Source organism: Scyliorhinus torazame, chromosome 13, assembly GCF_047496885.1.
Source record: "Scyliorhinus torazame isolate Kashiwa2021f chromosome 13, sScyTor2.1, whole genome shotgun sequence".
NCBI classification, from domain to species: domain Eukaryota; kingdom Metazoa; phylum Chordata; class Chondrichthyes; order Carcharhiniformes; family Scyliorhinidae; genus Scyliorhinus; species Scyliorhinus torazame.
In genome coordinates this window covers 215,599,317-215,619,775 of record NC_092719.1, presented here as the reverse complement: position 1 = coordinate 215,619,775, position 20,459 = coordinate 215,599,317, and the positions used below count along the sequence as shown (strand labels likewise).

The window sequence follows — 20,459 nt, the reverse complement described above, 5'->3', positions numbered from 1 at the left end:
CAGGCCCACACACTCTTTCCCCCCCCCCCCCCAGGCCCCCACACTCTTTTCCCCACCCCCCCAGGCCCACACACTCTTTTCCCCACCCCCTCAGGCCCACACACTCTTTCCCCCCCCCCCCCAGGCCCACACACTTCCCCCCCCCCCCCCCCCCCAGGCCCACACACTCTTCCCTCCCCACCCCCCCCCCCCCCCCCCCAGGCCCACACACTCTTCCCTCCCCACCCCCCCCCCAGGCCCACACACTCTTCCCTCCCCCCCCCCCCAGGCCCCCACACTCTCCCCTCCCCCAGGCCCACACACTCTTCCCTCCCCCCCCCCCCCCCCCAGGCCCCCACACTCTCCCCTCACCCAGGCCCACTCACTTCCCCCCTCACCCAGGCCCACTCACTTCCCCCCCTCACCCAGGCCCACTCACTTCCCCCCCCTCACCCAGGCCCACTCACTTCCCCCCCCCCCCCCCCCCACCCAGGCCCACTCACTTCCCCCACCCAGGCCCACTCACTTCCCCCCCCTCACCCAGGCCCACTCACTTCCCCCCCCCTCACCCAGGCCCACTCACTTCCCCCCCCCCCTCACCCAGGCCCACTCACTTCCCCCCCCTCACCCAGGCCCACTCACTTCCCCCCCCCTCACCCAGGCCCACTCACTTCCCCCCCCCCTCACCCAGGCCCACTCACTTCCCCCCCCCCTCACCCAGGCCCACTCACTTCCCCCCCCCTCACCCAGGCCCACTCACTTCCCCCCCCTCACCCAGGCCCACTCACTTCCCCCCCCCTCACCCAGGCCCACTCACTTCCCCCCCCCCTCACCCAGGCCCACTCACTTCTCACCCAGGCCCACTCACTTCCTTCCCCCCCCCCAGGCCCACTCACTTCCCCCCACCCCCTCACCCAGGCCCACTCACTTCCCCCCCCTCACCCAGGCCCACTCACTTCCCCCCCCCCCTCACCCAGGCCCACTCACTTCCCCCCCCTCACCCAGGCCCACTCACTTCCCCCCCCCCCCTCACCCAGGCCCACTCACTTCCCCCCCCCCCCCTCACCCAGGCCCACTCACTTCCCCCCCCCCTCACCCAGGCCCACTCACTTCCCCCCCCCCCCCCCCCCTCACCCAGGCCCGCTCACTTCCCCCCCCCCCTCACCCAGGCCCACTCACTTCCCCCCCCCCCTCACCCAGGCCCACTCACTTCCCCACCCCCCTCACCCAGGCCCACTCACTTCTCCCCCCCCCCCCTCACCCAGGCCCACTCACTTCCCCCCCCCCCCTCACCCAGGCCCACTCACTTCCCCCCTCACCCAGGCCCACTCACTTCCCCCCTCACCCAGGCCCACTCACTTCCCCCCTCACCCAGGCCCACTCACTTTCCCCCCTCACCCAGGCCCACTCACTTCCCCCCTCACCCAGGCCCACTCACTTCCCCCCTCACCCAGGCCCACTCACTTCCCCCCTCACCCAGGCCCACTCACCTCACCCAGGCCCACTTACTCACCCTCACCCAGGCCCACTCACTCTCCCCTCGCCCAGACCCACTCACTCCCCACCCTCCCTCACTCCCCCCTCACCCAGACCCACTCACTCCCCCTCACCCAGGCCCACTCCACTCATCCATTCCCACCCAGACCCACTCACTCCCCCCACCCAGACCCACTACCCTCTCCCCGCCCAGATCCACTACCCTCTCCCCGCCCAGATCCACTACCCTCTCCCCGCCCAGACCCACTACCCTCTCCCCGCCCAGACCCACTACCCTCTCCCCGCCCAGACCCACTACCCTCTCCCCGCCCAGACCCACTACCCTCTCCCCGCCCAGACCCACTACCCTCTCCCCGCCCAGACCCACTACCCTCTCCCCGCCCAGACCCACTACCCTCTCCCCGCCCAGACCCACTACCCTCTCCCCGCCCAGACCCACTACCCTCTCCCCGCCCAGACCCACTACCCTCTCCCCGCCCAGACCCACTACCCTCTCCCCGCCCAGACCCACTACCCTCTCCCCGCCCAGACCCACTACCCTCTCCCCGCCCAGACCCACTACCCTCTCCCCGCCCAGACCCACTACCCTCTCCCCGCCCAGGCCCACTACCCTCTCCCCGCCCAGGCCCACTACCCTCTCCCCGCCCAGGCCCACTACCCTCTCCCCGCCCAGGCCCACTACCCTCTCCCCGCCCAGGCCCACTACCCTCTCCCCGCCCAGGCCCACTACCCTCTCCCCGCCCAGGCCCACTACCCTCTCCCCGCCCAGGCCCACTACCCTCTCCCCGCCCAGGCCCACTACCCTCTCCCCGCCCAGGCCCACTACCCTCTCCCCGCCCAGGCCCACTACCCTCTCCCCGCCCAGGCCCACTACCCTCTCCCCGCCCAGGCCCACTACCCTCTCCCCGCCCAGGCCCACTACCCTCTCCCCGCCCAGGCCCACTCTCTTTACCCCCCCCCATCAGCCAGGCCCACTCTTTTTCTCCCCCCCCCCCCCCCCCACCCTCAGCCAGGCCCACTCCCCCCACACACCCTGGCCCACTCCCCCACCCTAACCCATGGTCGAAGATTGTTTTTTTGACTGGATGCCTGTGTCCAGTAGAGTATCGCAGGGATCGGTGGTATCACCCTTGCTGTTTGTCGTGTACATTACTGATCTAGATGCAAATGCGAGGAAGCATCAGTAAGATGGAGGGGGAAATGATCGAGGTGTACAAAATAATGAGGGATGTGGAAGGGACGAAACCTTTCACTTAGTAGAGGGATCAATAACCAGTGAAATACATTTAGGGTGAGGGGCAGGAGATTTGAGAGAAAATCTTATCCCCGGAGGATGGTTGGAATCTGGAACTCGCTGCCTGAAAAGGTGATAGAGGCTGGAACCCTCAACATTTTAACAACACATGAACAACACTTGAAATACTTTGGCATATAAGGTTACCGATCAAGTGCTAGAAAATGGGATTAGAATAGATAGGTGCTTGATTACAGGTGACGACGCGATAGATGGATGGATTTGTTTATTGTCATGTGTACCAAGATACAGTTAAAAGTTTTTTTTTTGCGAAGAAGTCGATGAATGGTTGCCACCTTCGGGCGAACCCCAGTACAGATCCCCTCAAGGCGAACTTAATTTTGCCTGAAAGCCATAGTTCGGTCTTCGGGGGTTTTGAGTCCCTCCATGCCAGCAGTATTCGCCGCCGGGCTATTAGGGAAGCAAAGGCCAGAACATCTGCCTCTTTCTCCCCCTGGACTCCCGGGTCTTCCGAAACCCCAAAAATTGCCACCCCTGGACTCATCACCACCCTTGTTTTCAGCACCCGGGACATGAGCCCTGCAAATCCCTCCCAGTACCCCCTAAGCTTAGGACATGCCCAAAACATGTAAACGTGGTTCGCTATTCCTCCCGCGCATCTAGTGCACTTGTCCCCTACCCCAAAGAATTTGCTCATCCAAGCTACCGTCATGTGGGCCCGGTGAACGACCTTAAATTGAATCAGGCCGAGCCTGGCACATGTTGCGGTTGAGATTACCCTACTCAGCTTCCACCCACAGCCCATCCTCCCATCTCCCCGCCAAGCTCCTCCTCCCATTTGAGTTTCAGTTCCTCCGCCTGGGACTCTTCCCCCTTCATGAGCACCTTGTAGATATCCGAGACTCTACCCTCTCCTCCTTCTCCTGTAGAGACTATTCTGTCCTGGATCCCTGTTGGTGGGAGGCGTGGGAAGGATGGGACCTGTCTGCGTACAAAGTCCTGCATCTGTAAGTACCTAAAGTCATTTCCCCTTACCAGCCCAAATTTCTCCTCCAAGCCCCTGAAACTTGCAAAGCTCCCCTCCAGGAACATATCGCCCGCCCGCCGCCATGTTCGAAACCCTCCATCCATGTTCCCGGGGGCGAATCGATGGTTATCACATATTGGAGCCCAGACAGAGGCGCCCACCCCCTCCACATGCGTCCTTCACTGGCCCCATATCCGCAGGGCCGCCCCCACTACGGGGCTGGTGGAGTACCTGGCTGGCGACAGCGGTAGGGGAGTCGTGACCAGGGCTGCCAAACTGATGCCCCTGCACAAAGCCGCCTCCACTCGTTCCCAGATAGACCCCGTACCCACCATCCACTTCCTTATCATGGCTATGTTAGCCGCCCAGTAGTAGTTGATCAGACTCGGCAATGCCAGTCCCCCCTCGTTGCGGCTCCTTTCAAGCATCGCCTTCTTCACTCGCGGGGATTTTCCAGCCCAGACAAAACTCATGATGATTTTGCCAGTCCTTTTGAAGAAGGACCGTGGGATAAAGATCTGGAGGCACTGGAAGATGAACAGAAATCTAGGGAGGATTGTCATCTTTACAGTCTGCACCCTTCCCGCCAGTGACAGTGGGAGTGCATCCCATCTCCGAAACTCCCTCTTCATTTGTTCCACCACCCTAGTCAAATTTAACTTCTGCAACCTGCCTCAGTCTCGTGCCACCTGTATCCCCAAGTATCGGAAACTTTCCTCCACCAGCCTAAATGGCAGCTCCTTCAGTCTATTCTCCTGGCCCCTTGCCTGTACTACAAACATCTCACTCTTGGCCATATTTAATTTGTACCCTGAAAACTGGCCGAACTTCCTCAATGTTTCCAGTATATTTTCCATCCCGGCCAGTGGGTCTGACACGTACATGAGCAGGCCATCCGCATAGAGAGAGACCCTATGTTCTCTTTCCCCCCCCCCCCCCCCCCAGTCTTTCCCTTCCACCCCTTCGCAGCTCTCAGTGGCTCTATGGCCAGCGCGAACAGCAACGGAGAGAGTGGGCACCCCCATCTGGTCCCGCCGTGTAGTCTGAAATAATCTGACATTATCCTGTTCGTCCTAATGCTAGCTTTTGGGGCCTGGTACAATAGTCTGACCCAATTAACCAGTCCCTCCCCGAACCCAAACCGTCCAAGCACCTCTCACAAATAGCTCCACTCCACCCGGTCGAAGGCCTTCTCCGTGTCCATTGCCACCACTACCTCCACCTCCTTGCCCATCGGGGGCATCATGATCACATTAAGCAATCTTCTCAAGTTAGCTGTCAGCTGCCTGCCTTTCACAAACCCTGTCTGATCATCCACAATCACCGCCGGTACGCAGTCCTCAATTCTAATCGCCAGGAGCTTGGCATCCACATTGATCAGGGAGATTGGCCTGTATGACCCGCAGGATTCATGGTCCTTGTCCCACTTCAGTATCAGCGAGATGGTGGCTTGCGACATCGTCGGTGGCAGGGTCCCTCTGTCCCTTGCCTCATTAAAAACCCTTGTCAGGACCGGTCCCACTATCTCCGAGAACTTCTTGTAAAACTCTACTGGGTATCCATCCGGTCCCGGGGCAGTGAAAAGTATTTTGCTGCGAGCATCTTAAACAAATCATTTACCCCCACACACACACACACATAGCACTATGGATGTAATGGCACCCTGTGGTAGCTTCCCACTATTTTCTTGAGGTCAATTGCTGGCCTAGCCAGCAGTGCCTGCATCCCGTGAAATGTGATAATGACCAGAACATGTGTTTTTATGTGTGTTGGTTGAGGGATAAATATTGGGCCCAGGACACCAGGGGGAACAAATGTCAAGACCAAATACCGCGGCTGTTGGAAAATGTTAAACACTTAACAGCAATCGCTGAGCAGGTTTTATTTAATTGGCTCGTGGAATGTGACCCCCTGGATGGTCGGCATTTACTGCTTATTGCGTAAAATAAAAGCTCATTGGGTAGGGTGTATCATTGGCATGGATTGAAGATTAGCTAGCTAACAGGAAGCAGCTGGCATAAATGAGTCTTTTCTGGTTGGCAGGATGTGACGAGTGGAGAACCACAATGACCACTGCCTCAATACTTACAATTTATATAAATGACTTGAATGAAAGTTTTGTTGCTCAATTTGCTGATGGCACACATATTGGTGGGAAAGTAAATTGTGAAGAGGACATAAGGAGGCTGCAAAGGGACACAGGTTAGGCGAGTTGGCAAAATCTGGCAAATGGAGTATAATGTGGCCAAATGTGAAATTGTCCATTTTGGCAGGAAGAATAAAAAAGAAGCCTGTTGCCTAAATGGTGAGAGATTCAGAGCTCTGAGGCGCCGAGGGAAATAGGTGTCCTGCATGAATCACAAAAGTAATGATTAATAATCTTTATTGTCACAAGTAAGCTTACATTAACACTGCAATGAAGTTACTGTGAAAAGCCCCTGGAGCGCCTGTACAGGTACACAGAGGGAGAATCAGAATGTCCAAATTATCTAACAGCATATCTTTCGGGACTTGTGGGAGGAAACCGGAGCATCCGGAGGAAACCCACGCAGACGCGGGAAGAACATGCAAACTGCACAGACAGTGACCCAAGCGGGAATCAAACCTAGGACCCTGGCGCTTTGAAGCAACAGTGCTACCCACTGTGGTGCCGCCAGACAGAGCACCACGGTAGCACAAATTACTCTTAAGAGTGGGAGAGTCTCCTGGTCACCCAGCACCCGCAGAAGGCAATTGCAAACTACTGAGCGCCTTGCCAAACATAACCATGAGCTACCATGACATGGTACTGAAGAGAGGCAGAAAATCGAGGATAATACTTCAGAAGTATAGGATTCCAGACACCTTTTGAAATAGATAAGAAAAGAAATGTAATCTTTGGTCCTACTCTAAATCTATTCAACCAAAGCTGATGAACTGAGCGAGTTGGCCACCTGCATCACGTCTTCATAGAATTTACAGTGCCCACCAGTGGACACTGGCAATTTAGCGGAACCAATCCACCTTCCACCTAACCTGCACATCTTTGGACTGTGGGAGGAAACCGGAGCACCTGGAGAAAACCTATGCAGATTCCGGGAGGATGTGCAGACTGGACACAGACGGTGACCCAAGCTGGGAATCGAACCTGCGACCATGGAGTTGTGAAGCAACTGTGCTAACCTCTGTGCTACCGCGCCGCCTTAAACAAACATAGTAAGCACAATGCCCAAAAAAGCAAATAGGGCTTTATTTTAAAAATAATGAAATTCTCGCCACAAAATGGAAATAATTGCAGGGGAAGTGGAAGAAATGACGATGGACTGGTCAGACATTGGCCCTGTAGCTCGGCTCATTGATGGCATTCCTACTTCTGAATGAAGTTGCGAGATCAAATCTCTCTCCAGAGACTTGAGCAAATGATGCAGGGTGACGGGTCATTACCGTACTGGGTGCTGCCCTGTCCAAGGTGCTCTGGTAAGACAGTGGGATGTAAGGCTGATGTGAAAGACCCAGTGGTACTATTTGAAGAGGAATAGGGAATTATCTAGGTGGCATGGCCAGACACCACCAAAAATGGATGAGATCATTGCATTATTATTTGTGAGAGCTTTGTGTGGAAATTGGCTAATATTTCTGCATACGTAAGTGACGACACTTCACTTTCGACTAGGGGCTTTTCACAGTAACTTCATTGAAGCGATTATTATTATCATTCATGAGTTTCGTTCTTTGGCTGTCAAGCTCGATGGATGTCAATGATGACCATGGTTTCGATGGGTGTTTATCTTTGGAGCCAGCTTGTCGATTACTTCTCCCTCCCATCATTCTACCTGTCATCTATCTTTTGAGGAATGGTCTATAAATTGCCTTTCTCCCAAACTTGCCACAGGTTAGACTCTTTGTGGATCTTCCTTCATGAAGAGGAAGTTCCCAAGATAAAAATATTGGTCCACATTTTCCAGGATCTCACCATTGATCTTAATCTAAGGAGAGGTGTTTTGCTGTGGGGGCTGATCAGAAAAGGCCCTTAGTTTTCCAGATGTTTAGTGAAAGGACTATTTTCTCATGTGCTTCAGAGAAAGAGTCAGCAATAACTTGGAGTTCAGTTCCTGAAAAGCGCACACGCAAGCGTCATTTTGGCGTGGTGCAGTTTTCTGTATGGGCTGCTGGTGTACACCTTTCACCTCCTTGCCATTGCCCGCAGTCCAGAGATGCCCTGTGTGTCTTGTTGCTGTCTGGCTGCAGAGATCGCCGATGGAGGGCTCTCTGCACAGGAGTCCTCCCCCTTGCCGTGGGGGCCTGGGATTGAGGATATTGCACGCAACAGTCCCATTGATTCACAGATTCCAAGATGCATGTGTCTTTTGCGGCCTTGTGGAATATGTCAACAAAGTATATGTGAGTTGTCCTAGACTGCACCTCCTTTTTGTTTTAGTTTTCTGAAAAATGTGTTACTTTTTTATTCAGCTCCAAGCTCCTGGTCTTTGTGCCCGGAGCAGAGGTTGACCTCCTTCTGGACCTAGCCACACTGGCCATTAGTAGGTCCATGCAAGGGGAGGTCAAGACCATCCCGACTGCCTGCCACTCTTCTGCGATAATGTTATGTGCTGGGTGTCCCTGGAAAGGGAGCACGCAATGTCTAACGGCACCATTGAGGTGTTCCGTGCCCAGTGGGTACCAAGGGGACTGGGATGCATTATCGATCCTTTTACTCTAATTTTGTGTTGATGTTTTAAGCTTCCTTTGAGATTCTGTTTACTTTGATACAATATCTCTTTAGGGAACTGAATTTTTAATCAATCCCACAGTTTGTTGATTTAATTTATTTGGTTAATGAAAAGATGCACACGTGTCATCTGCATACCAAAGATCAATGATAGAGGGGGGTTTGGTTTTGGATTGAAGGCGGTCTAGGTTGAATAATTTCCCATCTCCAGGCCTGTGGGTGCAGTATTGCAGCAAGGCAAATGGCGAAGAGTGTTGGTGTCATTGTGGAGCAGGCACAGGACGGTGCCGAAGTTCTGAGGGCAGCCTAATTTAAAGATACTATTTCATAAGACGTTTCAGTTGACACAGCCATCTGTTTTTGAGGTCAAAAAAGGCCATGTGCTGGAGTTGGTGCTGTTCCTTGCACTTTTATTGAATTTAATAACCTTTATTGTCACAAGTAGGCTTACATTACCACTGCAATGAATTTACTGTGAAAAGCCCCTAGTCTCCACATTCCGGCGCCTGTTCGGATACACTGAGGGAGAATTCAGAATGTTCAATTCACCTAACAGCACGTCTTTCGAGACTTGTGGGAGGAAACCGGAGCACCCGGAAGAAATCCATGCAGACACGGAGAACGTACAGACTCGCACAGACAGTGACCCAAGCCGGGACCCTGGTCCTGTGAAGCCATAGTGCTAACCACTATGCTACTGTGTTGCCCTATTTTGCCATGAAGGTTATGTCTGGTGAGTCTCAATCAGCAAAAAACCACACTGCAATTATAGAAGGAGAGACCAAAAACGTGGAGATTCAGCTAATCTTAATGGCAGAGCCACCTTTACATAGATATTCCCAGAATCAATACTGGGAACAGACTTGAGCAATTATTGGGAGAAGTGGATCCGGACTAAATGATTATCTTTTTTTTAAATAATATTTTTATTAAGGTTTTTTAACAACACAATTTTTTCCCCCTTACAAATAATAACCCCCCACCCCCCGTAATAAAATAACGCAAATTCTCCCTGAGCAAGATATATACATGCCAAGATGGTATATTTACATAGCTTTATACACTGGCTCTCGCCCATTCGTGCCAATTCCCCCACCCTCCATGTTATCCCCTGCTCATCCGTCCCCTCCAGCAATCTCTCGTTCCCCCCCTCCCCCAGGGTTGCTGCTGCTGACCGACCTTCCTCTAACGCTCCGCGAGGTATTCTAGGAACGGTTGCCACCGCCTGTAGAACCCTTGTGCAGACCCCCTCAAAGTGAACTTAATTCTCTCCAATTTTATGAACCCCGCCATGTCGCTTATCCAGGCCTCCAGGCTAGGGGGCTTCGCCTCCTTCCACAATAGCAAGACCCTTCGCCGGGCTACTAGGGACGCAAAGGCCAGAATTCCGGCCTCTTTTGCCTCCTGTACTCCCGGCTCATCCGCTACTCCAAATATTGCTAGCCCCCAGCTTGGCTTGACCTGGACTTTCACCACCTGAGATATTACTCCCGCCACTCCTCGCCAGAACCCCTCCAATGCCGGGCATGACCAAAACATATGGACATGATTCGCCGGGCTCCCTGAACATCTTTCACATCTATGCTCTACTCCAAAGAACCTACTCGGCCTCGCCCTCGTCAAATGCGCTCTGTGAACCACCTTAAATTGTATCAGACTGAGCCTGGCACATGAGGAGGAGGTATTAACCCTGCCCAGGGCATCAGCCCATAGCCCTTCCTCAATCTCCTCCCCCAGCTCCTCCTCCTATTTACCTTTCAATTCTTCTACTAGCGCTTCCCCCTCTGCTTTCATCTCTTGGTATATTTCCGACACCTTGCCCTCCCCGACCCATACCCCCGAGATCACCCTTTCTTGAACTTCTTGTGCCGGGAGCAACGGAAATTCCCTCACCTGTTGCCTCGCAAAAGCCCTCACCTGCATATATCTAAATGCGTTTCCCGGGGGTAACTCAAATTTCTCCTCCAGTGCCCCTAGGCTCTCAAATGTCCCGTCAATGAACAGGTCCCCCTAAATGATTTTCAAACACAGCCTTGTTATTTCTGCTCAACAGTGACCCATGTTTTGGACAACCTGGACATTGGTGGAGGGTGATCGGAGTGGGAGGGTGCTGTGTTGTTTTGCGAGGTGAGAGGTGTGGTAAAGGGCCCAAGTAAAAGTATTGACTTTGTCTTTTCCCCTTTTTTCTCTAGGCATGTGGGATTATAGTGGAGCTGATTAGAAGTAAGAAAATGGCTGGCAGGGCTATTCTGTTGGCTGGACCCCCAGGAACTGGCAAGGTACAGTAACCAGTTGGCTCAGCAGTCGCTATGTTCAAAATGCTGAGGGGATTTAGCTTCCTTTTAACCCTGCGATTGAGTTTTACAAATGTATGACTTCTCCAATTTGCCTTCCAAATAGTCCAATGCATTTGATTCTCGTAGAGCTAATCCAGTTGAAAAATGTACACTTCTCAATGTCTGAATTCATTTTATATCTGGCTCAGGCCTGCAGTACATCTTGTTGATTTTTCCAGTAGTCGGTGGGATTTACCACCATCGACATGCGAAACCTTGCTCATTTATATAGAGTCCGGCTCTATATAAATCCTACTCTTTGACGTATCGCAGCTCTGTTGTGCTGAGATATTTGACTTTTTTTTTTAAATATGTTGGTCGAGCTTTAATAACTTTTAATATAAACAGGATTAATTTGCTGTTTTTCCCCCTTTAACGCTGCACAAGAGCACTCAGTGATGTGCTTTATTTTCCTTCCTGTAGACAGCCTTAGCTCTGGCCATTGCACAGGAGCTGGGAAACAAAGTCCCATTTTGTCCCATGGTGGGAAGTGAAGTCTATTCATTTGAAATCAAGAAAACTGAAGTATTAATGGAAAACTTCAGACGAGCAATTGGTGAGTAGAATATTTTAAAGCATTTCTTTGTTTGCATCTTGTAACACCCAGAAAGCTTCTGGTGTGGCACTAAATTCTAGCCGATTTTGTGTAGGAAGTTATATAGTTTGAATAGTTCAGTAATTTTCGGGAACTAGTCCAAAGAACAGTGGCTGAACTGTTTTTAAGACATATTGTGCTATTCTGCTCAGCATTATATTATTGCTATGAATCATTGTTTTTAGACACTCTTTTGAATTTTCTAGAATAGACTAGAATCCCTACAGTATAGAAAGAGGCCACTCGACCCATCGAGTCTGCACCGACCCTCTGAAAGACCACCCTGCCTAGGCCCAAACCCCCACCCTGTAACCTCCCCCTAATGGGCAATTTAGCATGGCCAATGCACCTAACCTGCACATCTTTGCACTGTGGAAGGAAACCGGAGCAGCACGGTAGCATAGTGGTTAGCACAATTGATTCACAGCTCCAGTGCCCCAGGTTCGATTCCCGGCTTGGGCCACTGTCTGTGTGGAGTCTGCGCGTTCTCCCCGTGTGTGCGTGGGTTTCCTCCGTGCTCCGGTTTCCTCCCACAATCCAAAGATGTGCAGGTTAGGTGGACTGGCCTTGCCAAATTGCCCTTAGTGTCCAAAAGTGCCCTTGGTGTTGGGTGAGGTTACTGGGTTATGGGGATAGGGTGGAGGAGTGGACCTTGGATGGGGTGCTCTTTCCAAGAGCCGGTGCAGACTCGATGGGCCGAATGGCCTCCTTCTGCACTATAAATTCTAGGATTCACCTGGAGGGAACCCACGCAGACATGGGGAGAAAGTGCAAACACAGTCACCCAAGGTGGGACTCGAACCCGTGTCCCTGGCGCTGTGAGGCAGCAGTGCTAACTACTGTGTCACCATGCAACCCCCTTGTTTAAGTGCTCCAGAAATCTCACGAGAGAGATATTGAATTCTTTAATTCCATTTCGTGCATGGAATCTTGAAGCTGAAAGTAGCCTGTGGATGTGACCAAGAGCATCTTTAGTTTACCTGCATCTGAAAACGTGGCACTGTAATACATTGTAACCTTGTGTGTATTTGCTGAAAGTTGATACCTGTATTGATCACAATGAGGTATAAGTTTGTAAGTGTATAATTTAATTCCCCGTCGATTATTTTGCTTGTGCTCTGGCCTGTGTGATTATTTATCACTAACTCAAACTCAAAAACGGGAAAATGGTGAACAATTTAGGCTTAATTACTTCACACAGAATGTGATGAATGTGTGGACAGGGAGACGGTGGGGACAAATTCAAGAGGTAGTTGGATAATATTGTGTAGAAAGGCAAGTATATCCTTTCTTAAATGTGGAGACCAAAACTGTACACCGTCCTCCTGATGCAGTCTTACTAAAACTCTCTTAAACTGTAGCGAGGTTTGTTTATTCTTGTACTATACTCTAACTAACCAACATTAATACCTCTGATTTATGTACGTAGTTCCTTTTGGGCTTTGTTGATCGTTGCCCTGCATTATTTGAACATATTTAACATAGCTTTACTAAGATTCGTAGGTTTCTTTCAGTTTCATCCGTTGCTATTTCAACAGCATTTATTTAGTACCTTTGTAGCTTGCTTTTCTACCCATGTGGTACTTCAGAGTTCTTTGCATTAATTTCACATGCTGTTTTTCTGCCTCCTTGCACATCTTCAACTTAATTTGTAATTTCTGAACAATTATTTCTGACTACTGCCCCTCCTAGTTCGGTAATTTTGGTAAATTTATCAAGATTAAATGGCATTTCTTAATCCAGATGCTGTATACGGTCCCTGGCAGCCTTCCGTCTCATAAAATGATGATCTGTATGGTAGAATACAGCTACAGCTCAGAAGGAGGCCATTCGGCCCATCGAGCCTGCACCACTCTCTGAAAGAGCACCCTACCTAAGCCCACTCCCCCGCCCTATCCCTGTAACTTAATCTAACGATTGGTCACTAAGGGACAAATTAACATGGCTAATCCACCTAACCTGCACATCTTTGGACTGTGGGAAGAAACCAGAGCACTCTGAGGAAACCTACGCAGACACTGGAAGAATGTGCAAACTCCACACCGTCACCCAAGGTCGAAATCGAACCCGGATCCTGGGGCTGTGAGGCAGCAGTGCTGACCACTGCCACAATGCCGTCCATGGTGGTGGTCAACACTCTGTTAAGCATTGCCTGTTGTCACTCAGGAATCCCACTGTGGCATGGCACTCTGCTACATTTGCTGCAGAGGCAGACAGGGCTGAGAGAGTGCATGATTCTCTGATGTCCGTTTTCTCTGAGCCCTCTCCGTGGGCAGCTGAGATTTTTTTCTTTCTTTGTTCATTCTTTCATGGCATGTGTCTCTGGCGAGGCCAGCATTTATTGCCCATTTCTACTTGCCCTTCCGAAAGTCTTCCAATGGTGTGAGTGGTCGCCCATTTGGTGGTCCCTGCTCAAGGTGGAATTGTTTGGTCCTTTTCACCCGATTTTAGGGGGTGTTTGCTGGTGCATGAACAGTGAGAGATAGAAATTCTCCAGAAGGGCCTGATTGTGGATTAACAAACGAGGAGTGCAACGATCAAGGGGCAGCAGTCTGGCCGGGAGGACTTTAGAAGTGCGAGAGAGAGAGGCGGCGGAGAGCTCTGAGGCGCCGCTGCTTGCCCAGTGGTCTACTAAGCAGTTGGTGGAGTTTATGAACGCGAAGTTCCAGCAACAGAGGCCTTGTAGCAAATTCTACACATTCACAACCCTTTGGGAGAAGTAGTTTCTCCTCCACTCCGTTTTAAATTTGCTATCTCTTATCTTAAGATTATGACCTCCTTGTTCTAGGATGCCCCACAAAAGGAAGCATCTGCTCCAAACGTACTTCATCCATAACTTTTATCATCTTGTATTCCTCAATTTGATCTCCCCTCATTCTTCTAAACTTTAGAGAGTATAGGCCTAAACTGATCAATCTCTTCATACGACAAACCCTTCATCCCGGGAATCAACCTAGGAAAAATCCTTCTGTTTTGTTACTAAAATCCAATGGCAAAGCTACAGACCGACCTGGCTCCTCCTGTTATTGCATCATTTGTATCCCAAGCATAAGGCATTCTCCAGTCTCCTCCCTGTAATATGTCCCAAGATCTGCTTGGCTAGGATGAAACACAATCCCTTACAAATCATTGCACCCCAAGGATCCTCCTAAACATGAACAATATTCCATTTGTCATCACTGAACAAGTAAATGGTTAAAATCAATGATTATCTCACCTTTCTGACCACTTAGTCACAGCTTTAGCAGACATACTGCCTGAATGTATTTGAACCCAAGGTTTTTAATATCATTACTGCAACAGAATATAATATATAACTATTTCCTACATTCATCTCACATCCCTTCCCAGGAGAACAATATGGTGGGCAAAATACAGCTCCATCTTGTCAAGCACAAGTAATTGGATGTTAATTTAGAATTTTGGTCTTCCACTCAGTGATGCTATTTGGTGGATTGTTTTTAAATGGATGATTCTCTGGTTTTGCTCCTGATCTATTTTGTATGAAATGGTAGTAGGCCTAATGTGTGTACAGTTGCCTTGTGTTTGTTTTGTGCCTTTTATTGAATGTGGGCATCATATTCGCCTGTTTCTAAACTTGATTTCTTCATAATGGGGTCAGTGTTTCACAAATATCTTCCTTGGAAACAGTACAGATGGGATGAGTGCCAAATCTCCCAGGAAAACTATTTGTTTCAGGGCTCAATTTTCCAGTTTAACAGTGTCATCTCAAATCATTTTTAAGAAGTCACTGATTCTCCGATAAAACTTTCACAAGTAAAGTTGCTCATGTTTTCTCTCGCGTACTCAAAAATATAATTTAGAACATTTGCTATTTATTATGCTGCTCCTCAGCGTCAGGTGTTTTTCCTACTGTGGCATTCACCCTCAACTCCAGTACCTTAACTAATATCTCTCTGCCCCTTGATTCCCTCTTGACACTTTTAGAGTCTCAAGAGTTTTACAGCACAGAAAGAGACCCTTCAGCTCATTGTGTGCACTGGCCATCACGCATCTATCTGTTCTAATTCCATTTTCCAGCACTTGGGCCGTAGCCTTGTATGCTATGGCGTTACATGTTCAGTCTGATCTTGTTCGTTTTGGGAATGTATTTCACTTGCATGCTCAGTACAATACCTTTTTTGATTTTTTTTTTTTTTTACATTTGTTCCCTACTGAAGTATTGTCGAGCAACCTCCCTCAATCTTTTTCCTATGGTTATTGCCTCATTATATTGACATTAGTCCATTTTAGTGCATACCTAGGCCCTATGGTTAGGTCATTCTAATTCCTAGAACACTCTAAACCTCATCGCTCTGTGGTTGATGACTCCAAGTAAGCTGCAATATTCCTTATACGTTTTATGGGTCAGTTACAAATATTTGATCAAGATCAGCATTACCTTTTTGTGACTTCATTTTTCACCAGTTCATGAAGCAGTCATGCACTACACCTATCAACTGTAACTCAAAACCATTTGGATCTTCCTGATTTATAGTTAACGTTAACTGACTGGACCAACCATATAAATACTGCAGCCAGGGCAGGTCAGATGCTGGGGACTCTGCGAAGATCAACTTCCCTCCTGACTCTCCAAAGCTTGTCTATCATCTGCAAGGAACAAATCAAGGATATGATAGAATACTTGCCTGGATGAGTGCAGCTCCAACAACACTCAAGAAGCTTGACACCATCCAAGGCAAAGCAGTACACTTGATTGGCCCCCTCAACCACCACCTTCAACATTGTCACTCCATCACTGACACAGTGGCAGCACAAGATGCACTGTACCATCTCCAAGATGCACTCCAGCAACTGACCAAGCCTCCTACGACAGCACCTTCCAACCCATGACATCAACAACCTAGAAGGACAAAAGCAGAGATGCATGGGAACACCACCATGTGCAGGTTCCCCTCCAAGCCAAACACCATCCTTTTTTAAAATACATTTAGAGGACCCAATTTTTTTTTCCCTAATTAAGGGGCAATTTAGCGTGGCCAATCCACCTAACCACATCTTTGGGTTGTGGGGGTGAAACCCACGCAGACATGGGGAGCATGTGCAAACTCCACATGGATCGTGACCCAGGGCCGGGATTCGAACCCGGGTCCTCCACGTCGCAGTCCCAGTGCTAACCACTACACACACACACAACAGCGCAGTACAGGCCCTTCGGCCCTCGATGTTGCGCCGACCTGTGAAACCACTCTAAAGCCCATCTACACTATTCCCTTATCGTCCATATGTCTATCCAATGACCATTTGAATGTCCTTAGTGTTGGCGAGTCCACTACTGTTGCAGGCAGGGCATTCTACGCCCTTACTACTCTCTGAGTAAAGAACCTACCTCTGACATCTGTCTTGTATCTATCTCCCCTCAATTTAAAGGTATGTCCCCTCGTGCTAGACATCACCATCCGAGGAAAAAGGCTCTCGCTGTCCATCATCTTGTATGCCTCAATTAAGTCACCTCTTAACCTTCTTGTCTCTAACTAAAACAGCCTCAAGTCCCTCAGCCTTTCCTCATAAGATCTTCCCTCCATACCAGGCAACATTCTGGTAAATCTCCTCTGCACCCTTTCCAATGCTTCCACATCCTTCCTATAATGTGGCGACCAGAATTGCACGCAATACTCCAAATGCGGCCGCACCAGAGTGTTGTATAGCTGCAACATGACCTCATGGCTCTTAAACTCAATCCCTCTACCAATAAAAGCTAACACACCATACGCCTTCTTAACAACCCTCAACCTCGGGCAGTACGGTAGCCTTGTGGATAGCACAATTGCTTCACAGCTCCAGGGTCCCAGGTTCGATTCCGGCTTGGGTCACTGTCTGTGCGGAGTCTGCACGTCCTCCCCGCTGGTGCAGACTCGATGGGCCGAATGGCCTCCTTCTGCACTGTAAATTCTATGATGAACCTGGGTGGCAACTTTCAGGGATCTATGTACATGGACACCGAGATCTCTCTGCTCATCCACACTGCCAAGAATCTTAACATTAGCCCAGTACTCAGTCTTCCTGTTATTCCTTCCAAAATGAATCACCTCACACTTTTCTGCATTAAACTCCATTTGCCACCTCTCAGCCCAGCGCTGCAGCTTATCTATGTCCCTCTGTAACTTGTAACATCCTTCCGCACTGTCCACAACTCCACCGACTTTAGTGTCATCTGCAAATTTACTCACCCATCCTTCTACGCTCTCCTCCTGGTCATTTATAGAAATGACAAACAGCAGTGGCCCCAAAACAGATCCTTGTGGTACAACTAGTAACTGGACTCCAGTCTGAACATTTCCCATCAACCACCACCCTTTGTCGTCTTCCAGCTAGCCAATTTCTGATCCAAACTGCTAAATCACCCTGAATCCCATGCCTCTGTATTTTAGCCTACCATGGGGAACCTTATCAAACGCTTTACTGAAATCCATATACACCACATCACCTGCTTTACCCTCATCCACCTGTTTGGTCACCTTCTCAAAGAATATAAGGTTTGTGAGGCACGACCTACCCTTCACAAAACCGTGTTGACTATCTCTAATCAAATTATTCCTTTCCAGATGATTATACAACCTATCTCTGATAAACCTTTCCAAGATTTTGCCCACAACAGAAGTAAGGCTCACTGGTCTATACCATCATGACTTGGAACAAGATCGTTCACTGTCACTGGGTTAAAGTCCTGGAACTCCCTAACTGCACAGTGGGTGTTCCTACAAGACATGGACTACAGTGCTTCAAGAAGGCAGCTCACCTTCACCACCTCGTGAGCAATTGGGGATGGCCAAAACTGCTGGTTTTGCCAGCAACACCCACATCCTATGGTTGAATGGAGAAAAAGTAAGACTTATCAGTATTTTAGCCCATTAGAATGGTGAAAGTTGAGAGTGAATCAAATAGAAGTTTCAAAAAAATTGTGGAAGTTTCAAGAGTTATCGTAGAGAAAGATTGTTTCCATTAGCTGATTATGAACACGAGGGAGTTCGAGGAATTCTTTCCACTCCACACTATTAGTCCATGGAAAACTCTTCCACAAATGCCTATAGAAGCAGAGATTTTACATTTTAAAAGGTGAAAAAAGCAAATAAATAGAGTTCGATTAGCTGGGGGCAATGGTATAAAATCTCCTTTGGTGCTGCAAATTTGAGTAATTATTTCAAGCTTTGATAAAGCAAGCAGGGTGATGAATGTTTTTCTTTGGTTCCTGTACATAATTCTGCTCTTGAAATATAATGAAGGAACAAAATTATTATTCTTTGTTGTTTTGTAAATATTTTTATTGGCATTTGGAGTTCGAAAAACAGTTGCATATAAATGACAATACAATAACACCGATAAAGGTATGTAACAAAAATAGAAACAGCAAGACATGAGCCCCTCGCTGTCAGCATAGCCGTGACTGAAGCTCCAAAATTAATTTACATACAGTTGTGTTAATTTTTAGTGTTTTGACTGGTTCCAACTGGGGCTCCTACCAATTGGCGTTGCACCCAGCTTTACCCACATGTCCAGATATTGTTGTTACATAGAACATACTGTTCAGAAGGAGGCCATTCGGCCCTATCGAGTCTGCACCAACCCACTTAAACCCTTACTTCCACCCTATCCCCGTAACCCAATAACCCCTCCTAACCTTTTTGGTCACTAAGGGCAATTTATCATGGCCAATCCACCTAACCTGCACGTCTTTGGACTGTGGGAGACTGTTGGACTGTGGGGATCCTTCCCCTCACTCGCCGAATGTCTATGCTTCATTGTTGACAACAGCAATTCTTGTTGCCTTTGTGCCACAAAACATTCCGATCCAAGATGGTGGTCAACTTGCTGCCACATCTACTGATACCAATTTCCGGCGAGCTACCGTGAGATGTGCGGGAATAAGACCGGGCAGACACCCAGCAGACTCCTGAAGACTGATCAGGAGCATGTCTTTGGAGATTTCAGTCGTATAACTAAATTCTGTCACTGTGCACCACAAGTCATTGCTCCACAGTGTTGTCTGGGGAAGTTGCTTAATCTCCCCAACAAAGTAAGAGCAGTGTTGATCCATTGATTCTGAGAAAAATGAAGCGATTGGCTTTGACTACCCTTTATGTAGCTGTCAAATGACAAACCCGAGGAGAAATAAAGAGAGAAGCCCACAATATTTCCTTGAAGTGATGATGTGCCCTGTCAGAGGTTTCAGTAATTCAAGCTTGCAGATGAAACCGTTGTCAGCATTGTTGTCAGTTTGAGAGATAAAAGCAGTGGAGTTAAATCGCTTATACAGCCATCCTCATTGATCGGCCGGCACATATTCTGAATGTCAGGACGGAGGAACTTTGCGAACAAATAACAGACCTAGTGAAAGATTGGGATGTTTTAGAGGAGCATCTCTCTGTTGTTTTCAGCCTCTGATCCACCTGGTTCGGACTAAATCCAGCTATTGGGCAAATCTCCTAATTTCATTCAAAGATGCCAGAAGCAAAGTCGGTGTTTCTGAAAGGGCTGTGAAATGTGGATGCCATAAAGTTGATTGCTAATGACAAGCTTTGATAATGAAATTCCTAATTGTTCACCATGCTTCCTATTCCCCAGGTTTTTTAACACATCTCCCTTGAACATGTCGGCCCATAGAGGGGTACATTCACGAACTAAAAATCCCAGTACCTGGTTACTTGCCATTCACGACACGAAACCAGCCGTGGGCGCGTAGGCAGCGCACAAGACCACTAATAGAAAAACAACCAAGCTTGATCCTGCTGTCATCCGACTACCTTGTTGTTACACCCATGTGTACTTTCTAGCAGATATTGGATACTGATTGAGAGTAGAAACACTGCTTTTTCTATTTTTTCCAGACTAGCCCAGGAGCACCTACTGAGATGAAAGAAAAGCACAGGGCAGCATTTTGAACCTGGAACCTTGCAGCCCTCGTTGCTCCACACAAAATCAAGAAAACTAACTTGATGCTTCTTTCTGCTCTGCCTTATTATCCTTAATTACCAATGAGCTTCATGAATAAAGTTCATCGCCCTGAACAAGTAACAATTCTTCTTGGTTTGGGGGAAACACTT

The 20,459-nt window shown here is 49.2% G+C and overlaps 1 protein-coding gene across 1 annotated transcript in view; it reads left to right on the top strand.

Annotated features, from left to right (window-relative positions):
* Positions 1-20,459, top strand: part of ruvbl1 (RuvB-like AAA ATPase 1) — an 84,328-nt gene that overhangs the window by 1,691 nt on the left and 62,178 nt on the right. Inside the window, exons 2-3 of the mRNA XM_072473061.1 lie at positions 10,659-10,745; positions 11,226-11,358. Of these exons, the coding sequence (XP_072329162.1) occupies positions 10,659-10,745; positions 11,226-11,358 (220 nt within the window). The remainder of the gene's footprint in view (positions 1-10,658; positions 10,746-11,225; positions 11,359-20,459) is intronic.